The sequence below is a fragment of the Epinephelus lanceolatus genome, chromosome 9 (assembly GCF_041903045.1).
Source record: "Epinephelus lanceolatus isolate andai-2023 chromosome 9, ASM4190304v1, whole genome shotgun sequence".
Lineage (NCBI taxonomy): Eukaryota > Metazoa > Chordata > Actinopteri > Perciformes > Serranidae > Epinephelus > Epinephelus lanceolatus.
Window position 1 is genome coordinate 17,541,863 of NC_135742.1, and position 27,786 is coordinate 17,569,648.

Here is a 27,786-nt window from a genome sequence, read left to right on the forward strand (position 1 = left end):
TTGGTCGTCATACAGTGTATCTGGCGCCATCTTCAGGTGAAATAATGTATTATTCTATTACTGATCCTCAATCTTCTTGGGACCCTTTAAAGCAAGCAAAACTTTATTTATACAGCACATTTCATTCCAGATGGAAGCCATTGGTGTAGATGTTGGAGGGTAACGACATTTCCACCATAAACTGATGCAGAAATGACAAAATTTGATGTGTAAAAATTCACCAGAATGCAGGAAATTAAGTGTTTGGCACTTAATTTACACAATTTCCTGGGGAAGGGTGTCAAACCTCAAAGTTTCGTATGGGTCCCACCCAATGTTGAAACAAAACCTATGCACTTGATGTAAGCACAATGTGCTGCACAATATGTGTGCTACCATGGAAATTGCAGCCACGAACACTATGAATAGTGTAAACATTAGACATAAGTAAACACAGGTAAAATTCAAAAATTAGAATTAAGAATTAAGATCAACAGCTGGCCAGAGAGAATTAGTAAGACATAAAAAAGCACAATAAAATACATTGAATCAAATGGTAATTAAAACCAACAGCTGACCATTTAAAAAAAAAAAATACGGGAGTTCAAACCAATAAAAGAAATAATAATAAAATGAAATAAGATAAAATCATAAGACAGGCAAGCCAGACTACTGAAAGTCAGAAGGAATCTTTAAAGTCCAACAATACTGCTTTCACCCTTTTCTGCAGACCTGTGACAAATAATTTAACCAATTACGTGATTTTCCCTATCAAATTATTTAATGTAAGTAAGTTTAAGAGTCATATAGCAGTAAGGTTTTGTCCTCTTCTTTACTGTCTTGTTTAAAGGGATGAAACTGTTATTTTCATTACACTTTTGATTATCTGCAGAGTGTAGTCCTCAAAACATATGTATGTCTGTGAGTGATTATCCCTGTTTTTGCACCCTTATCTGGGCAATTTATTGATCAGGATAAAGACATTCTCTGCCTGAATATCAATGCTGTTAAATTTTTTCTTTTGTTCAATAACAGCATATAAAATCCTCCTTAAAAGCAAATTTTCTAATAATATTAATAATACACTAGATTATACAGCACTTTTCTGGATGCCCAACAATGCTTTAAAGAGAAAAACAACAAAACAAAGAAAAAAACAAACAAATCCCCCTTAAAATATAGTAAACATAAAAAATAACAACACTTGTGTCATGGCCAGTATCTTACTCGTGTGACATTTTGGATTTTGATACAAATTATGAGTTTAGCTTTGATTGTTGGTGTGAGGTCACATGACTTGAGTACTCCTCCCTCCACAGTCTGTCAGTTGACTGTATTGACTGACACTATTTAACTGTTTGTTTAAACTAAAAAATGTCAGAAAATAGTGAAAAAAGCCCACTGCAACGGAGCCAAAGATGACTTTTTAAACTGTATTTTCTGTCAGCCCAACAGTCTAAAAACCAGAGAGGGTTTTTTAGAGTTCCTGTTTGCTTGTTGTAGTATCATGCAGACAGTTTTTCTTCTATGATGTTGTTTATATTTCCCCAGTGGTTTGACAAATCAGTCGCTGAGATTTAGCAATTTAGACTACAGTAATTGTGAGGCTCGAAACCCACTGAAGATCATTAAGAAAGAATCAAATTATAAAAGGTTAAAGTGATAAAAATCATTAGTTAATCTGAATAAGTATGGATCTGTTATGGCAGTATGAGTTTTTACTGGGGTTGAGCTAAGTGCTCAGATGAAACCAGTATCCGGTACAGATAATGTACTTTCTATTAGTACAAGTATCATCTGAGTAAAATGTGTCAATATCTGTACTTGTGATTGTAACACTTGGTGAACACTAAGAGTGGACTCAAACACACAACTTTGGAACAGTTCAGGTAAAATAACAGTCTTTACTAGTCAACAGGTAGCTTCAGTACACAGAAGGACTAACAGTGAAGGCAAACAAATTCAGTAGGGATTGGGGAGAGTCAATCAACAGGCTTAAACCAAAAAAAACAAGAAAAGGACAAGGGAAACAAAAGGTTGGAACACAAGACACACAAGGAGCTAAGATGAACTGGAGAAAACAAGACACTCTAAATACTCTGGTGAGGGGAAGGATAACGAGACACAGGTGAGGCTAATCAGGGCGGGACAGACAATGAGACACAGGTGAGGTGATCAAGAGGGAGGGAAAACACACAGGGGGAAGCAGTGAAATGATCAAATGAGAGGAGATGTGAGATTTTTAAAGTAAAACAGGAAATAACATGAATGAATTAAATAAAAAAACATAACTTAAGAAACTTGAACTGTGACACTGATGAAGGAAAAATCCTCATTTGTGGAGCTGTGTTCAGTCTACTGTGATCAAAAATTATCTGAAACTCAATCCTGAGATTGTTCTGTAATTAGTTTTCTAATAAAAAATAAATTTTATGATCAACACATATCAATATCACTTTTAAAATAACAACCTCTGGATTGGTCCAACCCATTTCCACTTGAGGCTGCACCCAGTCCCAGTTCAAACTCCACCCATTCACAGACAGAGACACAGATAATTTAGTTTAACAGATACAGATACAGATAATAATGCACTTTCTCATCCTTAGTGTTTATATCAGTTATTTCCTTGATGCTGACTAAATACACTTCAGTAAAATACAAAAACAAGGTATTGAAACAGACACAAAGTAAGCGTATACATTAAAATATAGAAAACAGTAGGGTCTGCAGGTGCTTTTTAAAAGTTATAAAGATGCGTTAAAAGTGTGACTAATAATCTCAGCTTGAGATACAGTGGACCTTACATTTGCTGAAAAAAATGGCTTGATTTTTAAGCCATGTCACAGCCTGAAAACACTCAAACTGTACTTACTAAACACTTTATAAAGCATTAAAAACAACAAATTATCACACTGCAGTTAATACATTCACATTGGACACAAAAAAATCTGGTTTATACAAGTGAACAACGGGGGGGAAACAAAGTAGCAGACTAAAAAATTTAGAGGAGTCAAAGCTCAGGAGTCGACATCTGAATGAAAACAAGGACCATCTGTACGCAGCCTCATTAAATGTGCAAGACCCTGTCCTATTGGTGGGTCCGACCAGTACCTAGCTATTTCCCCGCAGCAGATTGCAGGTGGCAGAGCATCGAAAGTCTGAAGGGCATTCCTTACTCCAGTTGCCTTTTAATTAGACTTAAGGGCAAGGAGGAGCCTCGGGGGGGACCTGAAAGGGGATTGAGGATGGAGGCAGATGGTGTGAGATCTCATATGGATGGAAGTGAACACTGGGTCTGATAGAAAGTGAGAGATGGAAAAAGAGAGAGGAGAGGGGAGGGAGGTGCTGGGAGAAGGTGGACACTGAGAGGATGGGATACTCAATTTTGAGAATTTCTTTTAATCACTGAATGGATGAGTAAATCTCTCTGTGCCGAAAAATAGACTTCCTGCAAGACTACAAAACAAAAGCCAGGGAAAGACAGAGAAGAGGAGACACTTCAGGATGATGGACATCATCGTCTCAACTTTCCTTTGAGGCTCACAGCAGTTGGTGATTATAACAAAATCTTTTCTTTTTAAAATGGCTGTTATTAATTAAAGTGTTGTAGAGTGTTTAATACGTGTTAAAGGATGATGTCTGCATGTTTCATCTCAGCTTTTTGCAGTCATTTTCATCATAAATGTGATGATGACCCACTGTGATTTATCGCCTGTAAGGTGCTCAGCTGAGACGATGGCATGATGAAAGCTCCGCTGTCATTTTAAATAGATGAAAGCTTCTTTTTTATATGAGCCACAAGAGATGAAAGATTGCAGCCATAACTGTGATGTTTAAGCTGATAAACTAGTGATGCTGTGGAAGGATTTTATTGGCGTGCAGGATCCTAAACAGGCTGGATTTTTTTTTTTTTTTTTTTTTTCATCGAAATGACCTGACTTTTAATGGTAGAATGCTTTAAAAGGGTCTGCATGGTCAACACATGCACACATACATCAACACACGCTTGCTCTCTCTCATAAACACACACACACACACACACTGCTTGGGTGGACCTGGAAACATAAGCAAGTCTTTCATGAGATCAGCCTCTACCTGAGCAATAAAGAGCCATCTGTGCTGTGAATAAACTGATGATGGCAACACACACACACACACACACACACACACATGCATGTGGGGTGGAGAGACACACAGAGAAATGCTTGTTTCTGTCACTTCCCACCTTCAGCGTCGTGGCACTGCAGAGTGAATGTAAGGTCAGGTTATTTCTCTTTCTGTGCATTTTATAGCAGCTAACCTGAACCTGACCAGCAGTCCAACAGCAGCGAGAGGAGGGAGACAGACTGGGAATTCAATAATCTGCTTGCAAAACACTGAGGCACATCAGGACGAGGCTGACCAGGTTGGTTGGTTTACTTTCTCCAGCTGTCATTTGATTTGTTAGATGAAGTGAGATTTTCTTCATGATAATTTCTGTTAACTCCTTTGAGACTTTGTCATGTTTAGACCCTTTGCCTTTGCTGTTATTATACGTGCACAATCAACAGCATTAGATCTATCTTAGTGTTTATAACTCAATATCTGACTAATTAATAATACATAGAAAACAGTAGTTACAAACCTGAGAGTCAAGAACCCACAAGGAGTCCCCAAATAAATCTGAGGGGTCATTAGATGCATAAAAAAATCTTTACAACATCATTATGATCATTTTATGTGACTCAAATTTTAGATTTGTGGCCATCTTCAGTGTAATTTTCACTGGGGACAGGGGTACATGCCCCCTCTCTTCAAAAACATGCTTACAAAATCATGCTTAACAAACTTATGTTTAGCCATCTGTCAGATTCTGGGCTGCTGATTTTGCTCTGATACACCCCAAGAACAGACGAGTAGTATATCAAGCATGTTTAGTACTATTATGGCAGAATTTAGCCTTATGACCGAATTAATTGTTTACCGGATTTTGTTGTGGTCATACTCTGGTCCCTAAATGTATTTAAAAATACAGGAAATGGGATACAAATCCCAGTGTTTTGTGATTTGAATCCTGGACCTCCTGATTTAGTGTGTGTCCAGAATTCTTAAACCAAAGTTTGGTAGTCATGCTAGCAGCATGGCTCTATCCATCGTCAGTCTGTCAGGGTCATCCCTGTTCTCACAGTCTGAAATTTTTTCTGATTTTAAAGCTCTCATAAGTACAAAGATAAATGAGTCAGTTAGGTCTTGCCATTGTGCGTAGGTGTTCGAATATTTCTACATGATACTTAGTATCTTTTATGGTTTTTATTGTGTGGTTGTTTTAACTGTAACTTTTTGTGTCCTGCTGTCCTGGCCAGGTTTCCTTTGTAAAAGAGATTGTTGATCTTAACAGGTTAAATATGGTTTAAATGGATAAAAAAATAAACTGAAAGAAATTGGTGAGCGCTATCTTTGCAGTTCAAATTGCAAAACAATGAAAGGAGATGGATGTTTCAAATGCAGTTTGAATGATAATAATCCATCCAGCTGCTGAGATATTAATGTCTAAAGTCAAGGAAACTGGAGTATAACAACATTAGGCGATAAGCTGTAGATTGCCAATTTCACCACTGACCCAGGGAAACATACACTGGCCTGAACATTTGACCTGAGGAAAAGGTTGCTGAGAACATAAAACTCTTTGAAAGGTCTCCTCAGTGAGTCTTAATAAGAGAATACAGAGCTGGGGATCATAGATACACTCCTGGTCTCTGTGTCACTCCACCACTCTGATCTAAACTGAAATATCTTAACTACTGATGGATTACTGGGAAATTTGGTAGACACATTCATGGTCTCCAGAGGATGAACCATAATAACTTTGGAGGTCCTTTAAGTTTTTCTAGCGCCATCATCAAGTTAAAACTTTCTTTGCTTTAATAAAAACGCCTTTAAAATGAATGACATTCCCATCTGTCTCAGGTTGACTTTGTGTTTGGTGCTTATTAGCAAATGTTAGCATGCTAATTTGAATGGCAAATATTATACTTGGTAAACATTACATCAGCATGCTGATGTTAGCATTTAGTACAAAGCACTGCTTATGTGCAGCCTCACAGGGCTCAACAAACTCTATGTTTTGTTTTCCTCTGAAATTCTGGATACTCTGACCTCTTCATGAGTCAGAAAATCCCTTATTGTTTGAACTGCTCAGAGTTTGTGTCCATAACCTGTAAGTATGGGTCACGAGTAGTCTCATTTAGAGGCCTAAATAGTTGGGAACCATTACTTTAAAATGTATATTGTTTTCACTGTAGGGAGTTTCAGCGTTCTGGTGATGTCGATATATTCCCATGCCACACCAACAAATTGATCCAGTAATCAAGAGAAATGAATGATCGGACACCCACTGAAGACACGGCCTGAGGATGTGACAGATATGGGCGACATGGGAAAACAGGAGGACGTCTTGGTTTAGGGACGATGGGCTGCTCATCCTTTGGTGGGTGCATCTCCACATGACAAAAGCACAGTCATGATTTTATAAGCCTCAAGAGTTTATTAACTTTTCAAAAGACAGTCCACCATGTTTAAACGGTGGCTTTTAGCCTTGATGACCCGGGTCGGCCTCATTGTGCTGGGCCTTTGCTGCTGTTTGTTCCTGTTCTACCTCCTCGCCTGTAAACCGACGTCTCACAGCAGCCAGCAGTCTGTGCTGTGGACCGGAGGGGCCACCAGTAAGGAGGGATACATGGCCTTGTTGCAGGAGAGGGAAGACTCTCACAAACATTACATCAACAGCCTGACCAAGCAGATAGCGCAGCTGAAGGAGGCTCTCCAGGAGAGGACGCAGCAGCTTCAGGAGTCCCTGGAAAAAGCTAAAACAAGAGGGATTCTGCCACAGGGTTTGGATAGTTTGCACAAAACCCCAACACAGACTGACCTGAAGGTGGGAAACATGATACAGTAGTAGTAACATCTGCTGATGAGACAAATGAAGTGTGACATCAAATATGTAGTAGTAAATTTTACCTCATGTCCTGCAGGAGTTCTTACGCTCCCAGCTGAGCCAGGCGGAGGTGAACTCAGGTGTAAAGCTGCCCAGCGAGTATGCAGTGATTCCTTTTGACACTTTCACCCTGCGGAGGTGAGTGGGACAGACGTTCATTGGTAAGAACAACAGTAGTACTACAGGAGTACCCCTGAGGTCAAGTCTGACCACATGCCTCTTCAGTAAGTGTTTTATTTGTGTGTGTGTGTGTGTGTGTGTGTGTGTGTCACTCAGGGTGTACCAGCTGGAGACGGGGCTAACGAGGCACCCAGAGGAGAGGCCTGTGAGGAGAGACCGCAGAGACGAGCTGATAAGCACAGTGGAGACAGCTCTGCACGTCCTGAATGGACCTCAGCAACACACTGAAAACATCAGGCTGAAACGCACATACTCCCCTGCAGACTTTTTAGAGGGTGAGAAAGCTCTGAGTTCATTCATTCACCTTCTTTACACGTTCATCCTTGGTGGACACCTGTGAAACTTCTGGAAAAGTTTGTCTTTTCATAGCTGGACAAACACAGGTAGAGAGCCTACATACTAATGCCTGTGATGAATCATCCATGATATCATCAAAGTCCAACAAGTTCTCAATGCTATCTTGCCCAGGGATACTTCTACATGTGGACTGGAGGAGCTTCTGATTAGTGGACGACTCGCTCTACCTCTGAGCCACAGCTGCCCAAATTTGAAATATGAAATGCAAAGTTAATAACTGCTACTTTATGCAGAGGCTCTGGCCAAGGGACCTGTGGGCCTGGGCCCAGTAGGCCCATTGAGAAATCCATCCATGCCGTCATGCATATTTTCTGTCACCACTTTTCAGGCACTGATTTGTGGATTGTTTTTCTAACCAGGAAAAGAGGTGTCAGTAAGCACAACACCAGAGTTAACTGAAACTGAATAAGTCAGTGAGCGATTTAGAGGTGGGTCGCGGATCCATTCTGAATGGACCTCAAGTGACTCGCGAACGTGTCAAGTTTGTGAAAAACAAATTTAATTTTTAAGTACAGTGAATTTCCGGCACAGAGCTTTTATTTTGAAGTACCATTTCCTGCTGTAGAGTGAGTGACTAAGGGACAGCTGTTTGACAGAGATGCTGAAAAAATTAAACTGTGTGGACCTTGAACTAACGACTAAGGAGAAATCTGGACCCCGTGGCTGGAATAGTTGAGAACCACTGGCCTAGAACCAGGGTAGGAAACTAGAGCATGCAGAGGAGACCACAGTGTATACATGCAAAGGTCAAGGTTCAAATTTGGACAGCGTTGAACTGAGACTTATTAGCACTACTGCCAAAAACCAGAATAGATTTACAGTATCGCTGCGTAAAAGGAATTCTTTGCATCCAAACTGAGGGAAAATATGAAATGAATATCCTCAAAAACACACGCTATGTGTCTTGTAAATAGTGAAGTCCTCATTTTGGCTCATAAAGAAGTTTAGTGGCAGCCATTAGGCTATTAAATTGTGCCTGAGAGTGTTTTTATTTGCTGTCAATTTGCATAAAACAGCTGGTCATAACATCCACGCTCTTGCCGGTAAACCAGGACAATCTCACAGCAGCACCTCTGCCTCTGTCTGAAACAGGTGCTCCTTTATTAACGTGATATTTCCAAAAGTTCCTTATAATTTCCTAGAAATTTACAGAGAAAGGACAATATGGTTTGGTACTAATCCTATTGGAAAAAAAGAGCAATTGTTATGAGAGAGTACATTTGTGTTGAGTTTATCAGCAGGAAGCCCATATATATTCATTCATTAATCATTTATTATTGGGAAACTTTATTTTTTCCACATATAATGATTTGTATTTCTTACAAAATTCACAATTTTGCATTTTCAACTAACCTGCTGGGCTCTGACTTAAAGACTCTTAAAGTTATTAATTGTACATAAGTAACTGTAAATGCAGTTTCCCTGTAAGTATTGTCATTTATCACTTATTTTCCACACAGTTATGGAAAAAAATATGGTGCCAATAAAATAAAGTGTTCTCTGTCTTTGTGACAGGACTGACTCGCACAGAGCGGGACAGAGGAACTGTCTATGAGCTGATGTTTAAAGGCGACAGCGCACAGGACTTCACGCAGCTCACACTCTTCAGGCCGTTTGGTCCTGTGTTGAAGGTGAAGAGCGAGAGCGTGAACACGCGCAGCACGCTCATCAACATCATCGTCCCTCTCTCCAAGAGGGCGGACACATTCAGGCAGTTCATCAACAACTTCAGGTATCATGTGGAAAGTGTATCAACACACTGGCACCCACACACACACACACACAGCTATGATTGTATCAGGACATTATTGATCTCACACTTAAGTGGGCTACGTTTAGAAGTGCAGAGTGAATGCTTATCTTAATAGAGTAGCTTGATTCAAATCCAAAAAGACTCCCCTCCACTTCAGATAAGTACTTGTTGTCCTCATCTGAATAAAAGGCTAATTTGTCTCTGGATAAAGAAGCACAGAAGTGGGCCTAACACATTATTTGTATTGTGTTTTTGGTTTAGAGAAGTGTGCATCCAGCAGGACGGCCAGGTTCATCTCACTGTGGTCTACTTCGGTCGAGATCAGATTGACCAGGTCAAAGCCATGCTGGACCAGACCACCAGGTAATGTAATCAAGTTACTGTTTAATCATCAACCAGTGTCACATTGGCTCTGTGTGTTGAAGTAAATGATAGTCACTCACAGTATCCTCCTCTGATCTTAAAGAGAGTTTTCACATGTACTGCTTAAATCAGAGGAGATCCTTAACACAGTTAAGGGCCCTTCATCAGACAGATGAAGGGCTGGTGAATGAGTCTGCTGCTGAGCTGTGTGAAGTCCTGTGGGCCGTCACCCAAAACATACATATGGTGATACGAATAAAATCTCCAAAAGGAGCAGTTTCTGCTGTACAGACCTGTTTTTGTATCCCTGTGTGTGTATCCCTCTGGCTAGCTAATTGACGCCGCTCTGCAATGCACTAATATGACAGTTATTGCTGATACTGGGACTTTGAATATCTTATAGAGCCCATTAAAAGCTCCTGCAAGTATCTAGTCTACACATGTATTCTGTGCATTCTTTAAATAATATGATAAAGCAAAGTTGTGCTAAAGTTTTCGCACTTTGGTTAAGAATTATTTATTGTCCTGGGTGGCTCTCTTTTCTTTTTTATATCTTTTTGTTTGGGGCAGCTGTAGCTCAGGAAGTAGATCAGTCATCCCTTCATCAGAGGGTTGTACTTGTCTAATTAAAATACAGATTTCCCCATAACAGCGCTCTTCTCTTTTTCTTCATCTCCCTCTTCAGAGAGACTCGGTTCAGGAGCTTCACTTTGATCCAGCTGAATGAGGAGTTTTCTCGCGGTCGGGGCCTGGACGTGGGCGCCAGGGCCTGGAGGCGCAGCCAGAATGTCCTGCTCTTCTTCTGTGATGTCGACATCCACTTCACCGCTGACTTCTTGACTTCCTGCCGTCTCAGTGCAGAGCCTGGTGAGAGAGAGATGTATGAAACATTTACACATAGGCTTTTTCAACATCATGCAACATTTACCACGTCTTCCAGAGATGTTTTCCAGCCTTGATTCATAATCCATGTCTGCAAGAATAAAACAGCTTAAAGCTAATAACCATAACATTAATTATGAACCCACAGCTGGTAACTTTTATAAAGGACTGCGAGGAGGCAGAGAAATATGATTTTTTTTTCACAGATCATCTGTCTCATGTACTTCTGTGTAAATATATATATCCCCCTTCATGACAACAGCAGTCAAATTTTTATATAAGTCACCCATTTTCATTGTTTTGAGGCTACAAGTTACACATAATTAAGGGTGGGCTGCTTTTAGTGTCTACAGAAAGTGTCCTCAACTTCTCAGTCAAATCTACCCCTTGCCTCTCCATGGCATCAGCCTCTCACACAAATATGGTCACCTCTGGCTCCAAAAATCCAAGATGGCGACGGCTGAAATGGCCAAAACACGAGGCTTCAAAAACCACAAAAAAGTCCACAAACCTATGGGTGACATCACAGTAGCTAGGTCTGTTATTTTTACAGTCTGTGGAATATAGTGACAGTTTAATTAAAGACAATTAAGACAAAAAATACAGCTTTAAAGGTCCAGTGTATAGGATTTAGGGGCAACTATTGGCAAAAAAGGTATATAATATTCATAACCATGTGTTTTTTTAGTGTATAATAACTTGAAAATAAGAATTGTGTTTTCGTTACCTTACAAAGGACCATTTATACCTACACAGGGAGCGTGTCCGCCATGTTGTTCTATAAAATGTCTTCACTTCACATTTTATTCTATCGGACATTTGTGTATAATTTAGTAATAATTAGCATATGAATTTTTGAGATATGGGTAAAAACATATTCTGTGAGGTCACAGCGACCTTTTACCACCAAAATCTAATCAGTTCATTTTTGAGTGCAAGTGGACATTTGTGCCAAATTTGAAGACGCTCCCTCAAGGTATCCTTGAGATATTGCGTTCACGGTAAAGTGACCGACAGACAAACAATCTGAAAACATCATGCCTCCGGCCACAGCTTCATTAACAACAAAGATAATGATGGCACAATAAGCACATATTTCACATGACTTGTGGTTAAATCAAACTATACTGTCTCTGCGAGCAAAATCTCAAAAAATAAATAAATAAAGTTTAATAGAGGAACTCTGACACCTTCTGTTTGATTCATCATCACACCTGCTGCCTCTCACCTACATTCCAGCAGGTTTTTCTGCCCTCGCTGCTACGTAACAAGCAGCATGCAGGAGCGGGCAAATGGAGCTCTGCCAACTCACCTTATTCATATAGCACCATGAGCCTACACAAGGTGTCATAGGGCCGGAAATATGGTGGATAAGGTGAGCGTTGATATACCATAAAAAGAACAAGAAAACTAACAGGGCAGATGTCGATGTCAGCTTTAAAAAACACTCAAAAACAGGAGGATTAACCACATAGTCAAAATGATAATCCATGAGATTCCTTTGATTTCTGTCCACATCTTTAGGTGTGTCATCTCAGTGGTGTTTCTGCACTGTTCTTATACTTTTGATTATTTTACTAATGCTTTTTTTACAGGCTGTACTTGTATGACACATTATCAAATATATGTGACTGGACATTTGTGTGTTAACTGTTGTTGTCTTTAGGTAAGAGAGTGTATTATCCAGTGCTCTTCAGCCAGTACAACCCATCTATAATCTATAGCAATCAGACACTTCTGCCTGCTATTCAAGAACAACTGGTAGGTGAAAAAACCCCAATATAAACAAACAGCTACATTAACTTGAATGTCGTCAAGATGTAAGAGACTAATATGTTCCTGTTGTTTCAGGTGATAAAAAAGGAAACTGGATTCTGGAGAGACTTTGGGTTTGGCATGACATGCCAGTACAGGTCTGACTTCCTCAACATAGGTAATGGAAAAGCTTGTGTCATCCCTACTTTCACATTTTGTAAGACAAAATACAATCAAATATTGCAGTACACACACTGTATATAGAAAAAAAGATGCATAAAAGTACATGATTCTGTGCATTTTATATAAAATTCAACTATTTTCTCTTCATAGATGACACTGTGTTTTTAAGTGATTGCATAATGCAGTTAAAGCAGTTGTACGTTAACAGTTCAAAAAAAAATCCCTGACTGTGAAAAAGCTCTTTTTGTTAGTTTACACCTTTAAATGACCTCTCTCTGCTTTATGCCCTGTTTCTAGTTTAAATACACCACATTAAAGCTGGGGTAGGCAATTTCATCTTAAAAATCACATAATGAAGTTGTGCATATTGTAATTCAAGTGGTCTGAGAGAAAACTGGATTTCTGCACCTCCTCTTAGCTTGGTTTTCAGGCTTTAGAAAGTCCAACCTATGATAGGAGACCTTGGTCAATCACAGATCATTTCAGAGAGAGGGTGTTCTTATTGACTGTTCTACAAATGCAGGTGTACGTGCATGTCCCCTTGGAGAAAGCCTGATTCAATGGTGAAAAATCCTGCTGATTTTTCAGCCTTGGCAACAACTGCCTGCACTACAAAATAACACAAAAAAGAAAGGCAAGAGTCTAAAGAGGGTCTAAAAGAGTCAGACAATAAATGTGTCAATATTAGCGAAGTGTTTCAGAAATGGAGAGAAAGTGTTGCTAATAATTAATCCTTCTGTAACCAGAGCCAAAGGCTCACAGCTGCAGCTTTCAAGTTCACGTTTACGTCGCTAACATTAGCTAAAGCAGTGATTCACATCTGGTGGGTCGCGGTCTAAAAGTGGGTCACAGGTCCATTCTGAATGGATCACAAGCAGGGTTGGAAATCAGCACCAGCTACCAGCCAAATGTTGGTAAAATAAGCAAATAGGCTGCTAAATTTACTTCACTCATCAACCAAAAAAACAATGATAATCTAATGAGTAGCTGGTAGATTTTGGAATCCACTAGCCACAACGGCAGGTGGACAGTGGCTGGACCAGTTGGGAACCACTGAGCTAGAGCATCAGATCACAGTGTGTCCTCCGCCTCACTCCATGCCAGGAGAAGAGTGGGCAGCAGCTCTGGAGACAGACCCCCAATCAGTGGCCACAGCAACCCAAATCCTGCCACCATAAACCCCAACTTTTGGGGACTGGACAGCTGCAACTCCCTACTGGAAAACTCTCTGTTGCTGTTGTTTCGCAGGTTAGACTCTGTGCTGCTACTGGCCACCAGCCCGCTTTGAAACACAGTGTTAGGGGGTTTGCAGTAGCCAAAACTGAGTCGTTGCAGCCATCGACTGAAGCTCTGTCTCCTGAGCTGCTGCCCACTGTTCTACCAGAGAAGCAGTCCACAGCTGCGGGGAGTGAGGTGCAGAGACTTTGGGGGGGCTCGCTAATTCTTGTCTCATTTGTGGTCCGATGAACAGGAAGAGAAAGAGAGGGGGGCAAAGACGGGCTGAGTGAATATAATAAAATAAGACTAAATAAATCAGTGTATGGGCAACACTTGGTTACTGTGTGAAGCGGGTGCACGTGGTCGTCTGATGGTCAGAGGCTTGGGACAGAGAGGGGAGATGGAGAAGCTGTAGGGGGAGGCTGTATTTTCCAATGCTGTCTGGGTTTTTTCGCCCCTTCCCAGATTTCTGCCTACTCCAGCTTTAAGGAAACAAGAATCTCTGAAAACTTTAACTCAGCCATTAATCAAGCACACCTTAAGTTAACTCCTCTACTTCCTGACAGGTGGTTTTGACCGCAACATCAAAGGTTGGGGGTTAGAGGACGTGCACCTGTACAGGAAGTACCTTCACAGTAAGCTGATGGTCATTCGTTCTCCGTCTCGCGGCCTCTTCCACCTGTGGCACGAGAAGAACTGTGCAGACGAGCTCCCTCCAGACAAATACAAGATGTGTATGCAGACCAAAGCCATGAGCGAAGCCTCACACGGCCAGCTGGGGGAGCTGTTCTTTAAAAGAGAGATTGAGGTTCATCTGAGCTCTCAGAGGAAGACAACCAGCGCAACATGATGAGGACAGTAAAAGGACTTTGGCGGTGTTATTAATCACTGCTCTGTGTGTTCTTGTTCTCATGATAATTTATGTTTACACACATTATTCACCTTCAAACAAAAGATGATTAACTGTGATTATTGTTCTCATTATGGGCACATACACTTGTGCAAATATTGAATGATATATTTTGTGTGAATAAAAGTATGATCTACTTGTAAGTGGGTTTTTTTTTCCATAGAAAAGTCAAAGAGGGAATGTGGCTTTATTCTGTTTTGACCCCTCTGGAAGCAACAAAATATCCACTGCACACTTTACACTAATGAGTACCATAACAGGGGAAATAAGTTAGTTAGTTAGTTAGTTAGTGGTAATTTAATTCAATTTCCCAAGAGGAATGCACATAATAAAGAATAAATAACATCAAGGTATTACATTAAAAAGAAAAACAAAAGGGAAACAAAATATTTAGACCAAAAAGGTGCAGGCTGAAGCTTAAGTTCAAACCCACTCTCATGAATAAATCATTCACTACTAAGTATAAGTTATGCAAAAGAAACAAATTAAAAACAAAAAACAAGAACAGAATCTACAACAAAACTGAAACATTTCATAAAAAATAATGATCATAATCATTTGCTTACCACCACATTTTAAACACCATTTTAATTTACAGAGTGAACTAAACGGTTTTAATTCCTTATCACAACCATCCTCTCTGACAGACACACATCTATTCTTTATGTTTGTCCTCACCCTTGTTTTTTAATCACACTTAGTCCCCTAAATTCATACAGGCTCTCTTTCATATCAGATAGTTTTTGAATACAGTTAGGAAGCAAAACATTTTTATTTTTATTTGTGTACATTATCTGTGCAGTTTTCAAATAAACTAGAGCAGAAAATGAAACATGTAAGTTAATAAATAGCGTTGGTTGCATCATAATAGTTTGATCCACTCACAGTTATTATAGTTTTCTTTTGTAGCATAGAAACTGGAAAAGTGTTGGTCTTGTAAAACCTGATTTGCTTTTTCATCATGCCCATACAGAGGTCTAAACAAACTGGCACCCAGCTATGCTGCTGGAGGGAATGTGGAGAAATCATGGTTGGCCATGCCCATATTTTTTGTCTTGTCCACTGCTAGCCTTTTTGTTAATATTGTTAAACACTTACATCCTCTGGAACAGATGACCTACTCCATACAACTTCAAAAAGAATTGGGAGGAAAAAAAGTAGAGAAAATGGTGTGTTTATTTAGGCCAACGAGACAGACTCCACATGATTATTGTATGTATCATATATGAATCTTTACATCATTTTTTTGTAAACATCCCATGACCCCATATTTATCTCTTTCTCCTATGTACTGCTTTCCTTTTTTTTTCTTTTCTTTTCTTTTCTTTTCTTTTGTTCCTATACAAGAATGTAAAAACAATTTAAAAAATTGTTGGTTTTATACATGTTTCCCGGTACCCACACACAGTAGATTATGTGTGGAACTATAGGAGAACAATACAGCATATATTGTGACTTCTAGGTCAACATGTCTTTAGGTTTTACATAATATTGCAATTGTTTTAGACATTTTTGGTTTTACATTGTTTATGTCGGTTAGGGTTAGGGTGGATTCCAACATAATTTATGATCAATTATCACACCCAAAAATTTATTTTCTTACACTTGTTCAATTTCCGTGTCATTTAACATATTTTTTTTAAATGATATGACAGTTTTCAAACTTTGTTTTACTTAAATTTAATGATGACTCGTTGATATCAAACCATTTCTTTCAGACTTTTAATTCCTTTTCCACTGTATTCAAAAGCAGTTCCAACATTTCCCAGAGCAATATGAGTTAGTGTCATCACAACATTATAAATAACTTGAACTGCATGTGGATTTTCTTGTTCCTTCCTCATTAATATCTATTGTGAAAATACAGGCTAATGTTGGCCAAATGATGACACACAAAAGAGCAAAGATTTTCTTGCCAAACTGACAGTGAACTCAAGCGCAAGAAAGCTTTCTGGAAACGCTTTATAATGAGGGTGCAAATCACATAGGCTATTTATGTAATGATACACTGATGCATGACTCATGAGGATTTTATGCATTTATGAGTCATGTATTAGTTAGACATAAAGTAGCCTATATGATTTGTGCCCTCATTACAAAGTGTTACAAACATTTTTAATATAAATGACATGTCAGCCTGAGAAGCATCACCACATATTTTCACTAAAAAATGTGTTTCACTCACTATATTGAACTAATATTTAACATATTGAAGCGTATATATTTGTGTGTATTAGGTGTATGAGTGCAGGTAGGCTATATGATGCATATACCACCTTAACATGTGAAACAAACATGGTTGTAATTCCCCCACAGTTATATCTAATCAATATGGTGCACCGATGAGGAGACAGTGCACTCTCCTCTATTAATAGTGATGTACTGATGTCACCTTACAGACGCAGAGGGAGGAGCAATCGTGCATCGGCCGACGGATGTCGTAGCGTCAACACCGGCACGCGATAGGCCTGGAACTCCTATTACCGCTTCCCTGTTCTGTGCTGCATTCATATACACCTGGGAAATTCCAAACAAACTCTGCCCAATGACTTCACACTGGACACTCATCATTCTGTTAACTTGACAAACAGGACTTTGCCCCGGTCAGGATAGATGTGATCACCAGGGAGCGGACAGCAGACAGTAACTGATTACATCAGCTAACATCAGTGGTGGAAAGTAACTAAGTACATTTACTTATGTACTGTATGCTTAAGTCAAATTTTGAGGTAGGCTACTTGTAGGCCTACTTTACTGAAGTATTTCCATTTTATGCTACTTAATATTTCTCCCCTTAGTCACTAGATGTTTGCAAATTTAATCTATTAATACAAAATATCATCAACAAATGAAATATGATATATTATTATTATTATTATTATTATTATTATTATTATTATTATCATTATAAGTTACGATATCCAGAAGTATATAAGGTAATTACAATTAGCTCCACCTTTACCAGCTGCAACACTGAAGTGATACCTACAGTAATCTATCAATAATTAGCCTATAATCCAATAATATATCTTATATTATTCTGAACCATGTCATTCTGCAATTAGTACATTTACCAATGGTACTTTAAGTATATTTTAATATATAATCTATATTTTAATACTAATACTTTTGTACTTTCACTTAAGTAAAGTTTTACTTGTAACAGAGTATTTCTGCATTGTGGTGTTACTACCTTTACTTAAGTAAAGTACTTCTTCCACCACTGGCTGACACACATAACAGAAACTGATAATTTTTATCATAAAGAAAAAACAGAAACCAAAAGAATTCAGAGAGGAGAATAATTTTAATTTAAATCATTATGGAATTTTTATAGAACTGAAACACTCAGTTGTCAGATCCTTGATTATAATATACTGATAGAAATTTAATCGACAACAGCATGGCTGAACTGAACTGAACTGAAACAAAAGTTCAGATCTCGGGAGGTCAATGTATGCACCAAATCCCAAAGCAAATTGTAAGTGAAAACCAGCTTGCTAATAAATCTTACTCTGATCCTAATTATTAATGAAACACTTTTATTGCATGTTTTAGTAAACAAAAAAAAAAAAAGTGCTTTAACTTTTACTTCTCGTCATTGTGATGAATGGCACTCTTACTATCAAACTTTCTCCACCCACTCAACGTCACAACTCAGGAGCCAAGTTTTCACATAAAACTACAGGCTGCCTGCTGCGTTCACCACTCTCCTTGTTTTTCCCAGCTGCACGTGAAGGCAGCACTAATCACAACGGGAGCGGAGCGCTCGCGGCGCTCGTACCTCACCGGTAATGTGAGTCTTATCCAAGGACAGGACGGTATTATGAGCTGAAGAAATCCTGCTGTGTTATGATGTTTTGTGAGCAGCTGAGAGGGTGAGCGGCTCTTCACTGTGTGGTGGTGTTAGAGTAGATTTAGATTTTAGTCCAGTGTTTTGTTTTGTTTTTTTTATTTACTGTGGCCTATAAATATTTTTTAATCCCCTGGTAGTTTTAGCTTCTCGGACAGCCCCGGAATTTGGTGGTTGCACAATGACTGTGTTTTAATTTTGTGCTGGAATAGCGAGACATGTGCGACAGATAGGCTGCGTCTCGTGTCGCCTAAAACCAGCCGGGACAGACGGGACAGGACATTTTTCACAACATCAGAGTGCAGAAGAAAGAGACGCAACATGTTTGAAGCTGCAGGGATCCCTCTCATCGTGCTGGACCTCATCTGCCTCACCCTCGGTATGTAAACCCGACCCAACCCTGTGTGTTAAACCAGCCTTTTAATCCGTTTTGTTTATTTATAAAGACATTAGAGCTCGTTAAAGTTGACTTTCTTTGTCATCAAACTCCTGCAGCAACTCCTCTGGTACAGACACAGCCTATTATATGAAGCAGTAGTTTAAACAAATCCATTCAAAAGATTTGCATACACGTCATATACGCATACACTGGGAGGCTTGAGGTTTTAGGGATCCAGGCAGGAAGATGGAAAAAAAAGAAGGCAACAAAGTCCCACCCTGTGTGTGTGTTTTTTTCCAAGCAAAGCTATATTTTTAGCTCAGTGTTTGTAATGTAATCACAGGTCAGAGACAAGCTGCAGCACTGCCCAGTGTTACTGACAATACTGCAATTAAAGGAACCTTTGCACTGCATGGGGAGACGCAGACAGCTCAGTTTTACAGCTGTTTGATAAAGACAGACAGGGTTGGACACACATGATTAATCTGCACTCACTTTGCTTAGTGAGTGTCTTGCGGTCAGCTGTGTGTTGCTGACTGTGCACCAGCAGATTCATCTTGTTTTGGAAACTGGGTAGTGTAAACAGTAATTTCCAGTCACCTGTTCAAAGTATAAATATGACTCTAGTTTATCATAAATCCCTCTTTTATATTTTGTAAATGCTGTGTCATACAATAAGTAGGACACTCCTGTAAAATCAGTGCTGGGAAAAGTATCCCCCCACGCTCAATTATAAGCCCTGCATTCAAAAGTGTACTCAAGTACAAAAGTGTAATAAGTAAAATGTGCTTAAATTATCAAAGTAAAAGCACCCAAAATGCTCTCTGTGAATGTTATATTACCAGATATTATACTACTGGATCATTATTACTGATGCATCGATGTGTAAGCAGTGCTTTTTTGTAATTTTCTTTTTAGGCTATTTAAATTTAAAAAAACAAGAAATCATCAGATACAAAGCCACTCGTACAGGACACTTCTTTAGTAACTGACAAAACAGCACCGTGCGGACAAATAAACAGACAAATAATGATAGAAAAAACACTACCATTTAAACAAACTAACTAACTAACAAACAAAAACATGACTAAATGAATGAATGAATAAATAATAGTAAGGTCCAAGTGTAGCAGGTCACCAGGGTGCAGTTACCTAGTTACTGCTTGGCAGTATGATTGAACAATTGTATCACAACATATTTTAGGATTTTGGCAGTATCACAGTGCATCACGGCACCTCTTTGAGTATCTAGTTTGAGCATTGAATGCATCACCTCGAGGGGCTCACAGCATTACAGCACACTTAGAGTTACGTAAGCATGTAAGTATTAGTGGTGTACATGGTCAAGGTGAAGCTTGTTTTACATATAGGTGACTCCTTTGTCATTAAATCAATAATATGCAAACAATTTGATGTTTAATTTATGTCAAGTTAAGTTAATATACACAGTATTTAGTAACTAGAGCTCTCAAATAAATGGGGTGGAGTAAACACTACAATATTTGTCTCTAAAATGTAATGTAAACAGCATATAGCTAGTAATGGTAATACTCAAGTACAGTAACTAAAAATTGTACCTGAAAAAATTGTACGTGAGGACGTTTTATCATTGTATAAAAGTCACATAAATACTCAGTTAATATAAGTTTTCTTTATTTATAGAGTAATTGCTATTTCCTTTTTAACTATGTCACACAACTGTTGTCTTTTAAGATGTAATTTCTCTTTTAAGTGCATTTGATATTGTTGAACTTTGCCTGTTTTCTGAGAACATGTTCAGTTATTTGTTTGCATGATTAAAATTTCTAGCTTTAGTGCATTGCATGGATGTCTTGATAAAGGCCAGTGGACTTTAAAACCCCAACAGGGACACTGATGGTTGTTAATCCTGGACTTTGTTGTTCTGTCCTTGATAAAATCAGATATGTTGGGCTTTTACAGCTATATTAAAATGTTAAATAAGATAAACAAAATCAAGGCAAACATCCAGGTTGAGTAAAGTCACATAAAAGTTCTTTAATGCATTAGATATGTCACAATATCTGTTGTAATATGTATGAGTAAAATTTTAAACACATTTAGCAGAGGTACAGACAAACATTTCAAACTCCACATCTCTGCTTCACTGTCTGTACTTGGTTTGATAAGATAATGCCTTTTAATATCTCCATGTCTGGATGCAAGATGTATGTTAATCTGCATAACTCTCTTGCAACAACTGCAACATAAAGGGGATTCACACAGAGGAAACACACTCAATGATTTAATACCTACATACAATCTAATAAAAAACTCAAGTTGCAGCAAACTGTCAACTAAAATGCAGATATTTATAACACACAGCTGCACAGAGGAAAGAAGGAAATGATAAATAGAAACAAAGAGAAAGTGGTTATTCTTCCTCAATATGTATGCTCCTCTCTGTCTTGTTGTTCATAATTGACTGCTTTGTAAGTGGAAGCCAGATCTTAGCTTCAGTAGATCATATCTTTAATGATTAACTATGTGATCAGATCAGCATAGCTCACTAACGTCACTGTGAGTTGTAGTTTATCCAGAATTTTAAAAGACAGCAGTCAGTGTAATTTCCCCTGCACTGAGTTTAAATGAACATGTCTATACAAGGTTCTGTGACTGTGTGGTGACACATAAAGCCAAAATCTACCATAAGCAACGATCATAGTTTGGGGAAGTTCCTGTCTTCCTCATCTCCGTACAGTTCTGTAATACCAAAGCCAGTCGGAGCATGTTTTATGTGCTCTGGTTACAGATTAACACCATAATGAATCTCCTCAGATAATCACACCATCTTTGCTCCAGTGTCAGGCTTTTGCAATGCTGTTCTGTAGTAACTCCGGGCCTCAAGCACTTCATTCTGTTATTGTGCAACTTGAACAGTATTTTTTTTTCCTTTGGAGCTAAATGAAACACACAAGAGTCACCAGCTTGTTTTCCAAAAGGGGAAATGCCTGCGTGATACCAAAATGTCACGTTTCCTGTGACTAAAACATAAAATAATAGCATTATGTAATAGCAGCGATCTGGCATCCATGAGTATTTGATGTGCATTTTGATGTAAAACAAGCAGAAAGGTTGAATTTATACTTATTATCTGCGTCTTTTTTTCTTTTAACAGTTGGACTCCCATTTTTTATCCTCACCCCTCAACACAACCCTTTCAAACGCGGGTTCTTCTGTAACGATGAGTCCATCAGATACCCCCTCAAAGAGGACACCATATCCTACCAGCTGTTGGGAGGAGTCATGATCCCCTTCACGCTGATCGTGGTACGTCAACAGTCGTCTTCTTCCACAAGCTCTCCGACCTTTAAATGTCAGTTGTTGAGTTTACTTATCTCTTCTGCTGTAGATCGTCTGCGGCGAGTGCCTTTCTGTTTACTTCTCCCGCATCAAGAACCAGTCTTTGGGGACCAAGTATGTGGCGTGTGTCTACAAAGCTGTGGGGAGCTATGTGTTCGGAGCTGCTGCTAGCCAATCTCTGACAGACATAGCCAAGTATTCCATCGGCCGTCTGCGGCCAAACTTCCTGGCTGTGTGCAATCCAGTCTGGAATACCATCAACTGCAAAGCCGGCGGATACATTGAGAACTTCACCTGCACTGGAGACAAGTTCCTGGTGGATGAGGCCAGGTAATAGTCCTGAACATGAAGTCAATAAACCCCCCCAGAGCCACCTCTGAAAAACCAACATTCATTCATATTTTATTACCTTTGACTAGATAATAACATTGTTAACACTGTGTATTAGTAGAGTCTCACTGGAAGGAGTATGATAGTCCAAGAGTGCTCAGTTATTTGCATTACTTTGTGACACATGTACCCTCTGGACTTGACAACATGGTTAACTATCGTCCGATATAGCAAAATTGCTCCTTCATTTTCAAGCTGGCGTGCCCTAAAGGGATTCTCCAGTGAATAAAGGAGCTCTATACGATACTCAGAGCATTAATATAGCGGCAAACAACTATGTGCTATGTAAAGATAAAGTGGAGTAATGGTGTCCTGAGCAGAGACTGAAGTGACCCTAGAAGAGATTTAAAAGAGATCACTGAATCAGCCGACCTTATTTCCTCGGGCAATTTGTTCCATAGTTTTGGGGCCCAGACTGAAAATGCTCTGTCCCCCTTAGTTTTCAGTCTGGACTCTGGGACGCATAAAAGGCCTTTGCCCGAGGAACGTAAAGTGCAAGTAGGAGCATATGGTGTTAAAAGGTTGGTGATATAACTAGGACCGAGACCGTTGAGACATTTAAAAGTGAGCAATAAAATCTTAAAAACAATTCTAAAACGTACTGGCAGCTAATGTAGGTGTGATGTGATCGTGTATCTTAGTTCTGGTTAAAAGCCTCGCAGCAGAGTTCTGCACCATTTGTAGTCTGTCCAGGGATTTCTGACTTAGACAGGTAAAAAGGCTGTTACAAAAATCGAGCCGTGATGAAATAAAAGCATGCAAAATGGTCTCAGTGTCTTTAACAGTTAAAAAGGAACGGATCTTTGAAATGTTTCTGAGCTGATAAAAACATGATTGCACTAATTTTGTAGTGTGATATTCAAAGGTAAGATTACTGTCAAATCAGATGCCGAGGTTCCTTGCAGTGGTGCATGTACATTCCAGTCCCTATGGCTAGGTAATCACCATTGCTCTGCTTTGTGCTCAAATGGCGGTTACCACTGATAATTAGACAGTGTTGTTGCAGAAGTGTAGTGCTCACCCTCTGGTTCCCCATCAGGTTAACACTGTTAGCTCTGTTAGCACCATTGCTGTTAGCAGTGTTTGCACTGTTAGCTGGTGGTCGCTGGTTCAGCCACCTTCATGTTGAGAGCCGTGTGCAGACAACCTCTGAATCATAGATATGCTTTGAATATTGTAGAGAGCAGTGGTTCCCAACTGGTCTGGGCACAGGGTCCAGATTTCTCCTTAGTCATTAGTTCAAGGTCCATAAAGTTTAATATAATCAGTGTCATACTTGCCTTTGGTAATGTCGTTGAGCTAGTTTGCTGTCCCTGTAAAGTAGCTATCTGTCATTCACTCACTCTGCAACAGGAAATGGCACTTCACCATAAAACTGTGTGCCGCAAATTCATTGTAAAGTAATGTGTGTTTTTTACAAACTTGACACATTCACGAGTCACTTGTGGGCCATTAAGAATGGACCCACGACCCACTGTAGGACCACAGCCCACCAGTTGGGAACCACTGGTACAGAGCTCCTCTAAGTATTGCAGTTCCATATAGTTGTAGCACTTGCAAGAGACAGATTAAAAGGACAATAGTAAAAATGGATGCAACAGGCCAAGATATGTCCTGACTTTTCAATTTTAAAACTCTGAATCATGCTGTTCCCACAATTCAGATCAATAAGACAAGATAACTTTGATCTTTGCTGGGGAATTTAATAAATGTCACAGCACCAGATGTACAAGGACAGCCACATAAGTAAGTAGCTTAACTACATATATTATAATCATCTGGTATTTACGAATAAACCACGAAAAAAAAGGTATTTAACACTGAATACAACACAAACTATAAACTGTGTAACAGTGTCTTTTCGTTAGACCCTCAGTAGAGTTATTCTCTCAGATAAGAGTCACAGCAGACATTATGCAACAGTTTTCACAGCATTCTGACTTGATGAAGCTGATGGTGTCTAATTTCATTCAGTATCTCTTTTATCTTTTGCAGACTGTCCTTCTACTCAGGTCATTCATCCTTCTCCATGTACTGCATGCTGTTCCTTGTAGTAAGTATATATTCTACTTCTAAAATGTGGCTTACATATAAAAAAAAATGTTAATTCTAACATATAGCTTTGCTTTATTTGTTTTCCTGTCCATACCTGGTTTCACAAGCTCTTGTAGTCATTTACTGGTAAATGACTTGTTTATGTCATTGTTAAAACAGTATAGGGATCATAAATGACATAACTCTCTTCTGCAAATTTGCGCTAGCCGCCAACACCTGTACTGTAAATATGTGCTTGAGCAATAGGCTATAAAGCGCATGCCTAGGTGTGACCCCACAGCTTTTTTGTTTCTTTTTTTAATCATGTCCTCTCCCTCCTGTAGCTGTACATTCAAGCCAGACTGAAGTCAGAGTGGTCGAGGCTTCTGCGTCCCACCATCCAATTCTTCCTGATTGCCACTGCCATATATGTGGGTCTGTCCCGGGTGTCTGACTACAAACATCACTGGAGTGATGTGCTCACTGGCCTCCTGCAGGGAGGCTTAGTTGCCACTCTCACAGTAGGTTTTATCTAAAGATTAAGTTTTATTTGTTAGGAAAGTGGCAAACACATCACATTTTTATGCAGTATTATCACAATATGCAATTGAAAGGGGAAGTCAGCACCTCTTAAACTTCTCACATGCAGTTTTCTACTTTTGTTTCCTCCTTTAAGGAGTTCTAAGGTTAAAAAAATAATAATCTCATAACATGATGTGTCTGGCAGTGTTGTACACTATACATTCTGTATCTGCTTGTTCCAACTATTCATGAAATATTTAAACCCAAAACTTCATATTTTATGACTGCACCATTCAAATCAAGTGGAAATATTCAAGATATGTTGGATATGTTTGGGATTTCCATTAGAACTGAAAAACAAATGTCTGTGGGACTGAACAATGAGTTTCTCTCAACTCACATAGCAGTCAGTCGCTGAGAGTGAAGACATAAAAATACTAAATTATTACAAGGATGAATAAATAATTTATTAAACAGGTAAAAGTTAAAAATAAATAAAGCATTTTGCACAGAAACACATTAAAGAGGTCTTCGATGGTGTTCAATTACAGTAAGACGAATGTGTTTTAATTGTGTTACTTCTATTTCTGCAGGTGTTCTGTGTGTCCAATTTCTTTGAACAGCCAGTGGGCCCAGTGGTGTCACAGGAGGAAGCCTCACACACCAGTTTACAGGAAAACCCTTCCAATGGGAACCACTACGGCAGCACTGAGTGACTACGAGGCCTCAGAGACAATACTGTATAGGGCTTTTATCCCCTTAGGGAGGACCTAAAACACAACAGTGACCTGCAAGTGTTTCTTGCATTTCTTCAACACAGTTTGCCCCGCAGAACCGATGCTGCAGGATTTAGCTGCTATTTTTGGTGTGGTTGGTAAACTTTGATTTAAGGAAGAAAAGTGCACTACAGAAGAGGGTTCTTGCACTTTATGGGGATATAAAGAAGCAGAACTTTGTGCCGGTAATTCCAACATAATACAGCTTACTATGGAATGACAAAAAAAACACAGCATGTTGTGTTTACCTCAGAGAAAAGTTGCTTTTTTACAGCATGAGCTTGTTGGAAATGTGGTTTCCAGAGTATATTGGTCTGATGTTGCCATTATGAATGAATGAAATTCCTTTTGCCCAGAATATAATGAGCGTCTGTGTGCACACTGCAAGCAGGCTTGTGGAGAGCCTGGCACCTGTGAATAAGAAAACCTGGACTGTCCTTAAGTTTTAAATGGAGACTGAACTCAGAAATAATAATATATATTTTGTGTGGTTGTTTATATTGCTACCTGCCATTATGTCCCTCCCCTAATGTTATTTCTTGAATGAAAAATACAATGCATTGATGTTTTTTTTTTTACAGTTTGTATGAAGCTGTTTATGTTAAGCTTTAAACAGTGTTGTTTAGAGCAGTAATGTGAAAAAAATGTGTGGCAAATAAAGAGAGCACCGGATTGCTTCTTTGTTACAAAGGAGGGAAATGATTCCTGTGTGTTTTATCTGTAGAAACAACCAAAGCAGATACAATGCAGGTAAACAGAGCCGTGGACACAATACAGCTTATGATACACTCAAGTACAGACTCATTTGCTGCAGTGGATTAGCTGATTTGTCCTTTTTTTTAAAGTGAAACTGCTGTGTAAGGTATGGATGGCATCAAGGAGGAGAAACCAAGAGTGTGAATCCATTGAGGAATTGTCTCAGGAATGCAGACCTACGTGAAAAACAAAACGCACTGCCTCGGGTGTGTCATTCAATGTCTTTGTAGACAGACCATAGAAACCACAAGCATGCAAATGTAACTGTTCTGATGTCATTGAAAAACATGTTTGTTTTGAAGAGGTCAGCTTGTCTTCACCAAAGGAAACTGTCAGCAGACACAGTGCTGATCCTTGGCTGCTAATGTCCGAGTTGAAGATCTCCTTAAGAGTTTAAATCCTATTACAGCGACCAAGGGAACTAGGTTTAGTTTAACACACAACGACAGCAATGAACCACGCTCATCAATGTCAACTTGGGTCTACAGGCTCCCGGCAAAACCACTTATGTGATGCTTCTGCACTTACTATGTGTGTAGCCATGCAGGGGGCTAAACACAGTTCCAACACAGAGACTGGCTAATTAAGTCTTTGCAGCAAGCAGCGTCGAACTGTGGAAGCAGTACTGGGCAACAACTTCTATTATAATGATAAAGAAATATATTGGTTAATTAGTAGCTGCCAATTTAGCGATGGTCCGCCATGAAAGATTGACATTAAAGCTGCATTTTACGACCAACTCTTTGTCCTTCATACAACTGACTTTGGGGATCTCTCACATTTCTACCATCCACTGGATGTGGCATAAATCAAAAGAAGCAAACTTAATCTAGTGAACATACACAGGGGTAAAAGTCAAAAATGATAAAATACATAACAGTTAACAGTATTTTAACAGTTTCTTTGAATGTTGTATTAGCATCACATCACCTCAGACAGTTAGCTAATGGCTAGCTTGGTCAGCAGCTGATCGCAGGACAATAAAACTCTACTAAATGTAGTTTTTTAACTATGTTCGGGAACAAAGACCACACCTCGATCACATCCAATTTCTGCCCAAAAGTAGTTCTCACATCCCAGCCCCTGAACGCCCTTTTGCCTCTTATATCTTCCTTCTCTCTTTTGTTTAAATACAGAAACCACAGGGGGCTCCATTCGAATCCGAGTTTATGAAGAGACATCTCCCTCAATCAAAGTTG

At 39.2% G+C, this 27,786-nt stretch overlaps 2 protein-coding genes across 2 annotated transcripts; both read left to right on the top strand.

The window, feature by feature from the left end:
- Positions 1-3,277: 3,277 nt before the first annotated feature.
- On the top strand, positions 3,278-14,647 carry LOC117251871 (chondroitin sulfate N-acetylgalactosaminyltransferase 1-like). The gene is made up of 11 exons (XM_033618413.2): positions 3,278-3,534; positions 4,275-4,387; positions 6,264-6,895; positions 6,993-7,093; positions 7,232-7,410; positions 9,008-9,224; positions 9,507-9,608; positions 10,294-10,475; positions 12,157-12,251; positions 12,342-12,423; positions 14,213-14,647. The coding sequence occupies exons 3-11, from the start codon at positions 6,533-6,535 to the stop codon at positions 14,494-14,496; spliced, it is 1,605 nt and encodes a 534-aa protein (XP_033474304.1). The 5' UTR covers positions 3,278-3,534; positions 4,275-4,387; positions 6,264-6,532; the 3' UTR covers positions 14,497-14,647.
- Positions 14,648-18,260: 3,613 nt separating this feature from the next.
- LOC117251873 (phospholipid phosphatase 1-like) lies at positions 18,261-26,524 on the top strand. Its single transcript, XM_033618414.2, has 6 exons — positions 18,261-18,788; positions 21,925-22,076; positions 22,159-22,439; positions 24,495-24,552; positions 24,878-25,054; positions 25,649-26,524. The coding sequence occupies exons 1-6, from the start codon at positions 18,731-18,733 to the stop codon at positions 25,769-25,771; spliced, it is 849 nt and encodes a 282-aa protein (XP_033474305.1). The 5' UTR covers positions 18,261-18,730; the 3' UTR covers positions 25,772-26,524.
- The last annotated feature ends 1,262 nt before the right edge of the window (positions 26,525-27,786 follow it).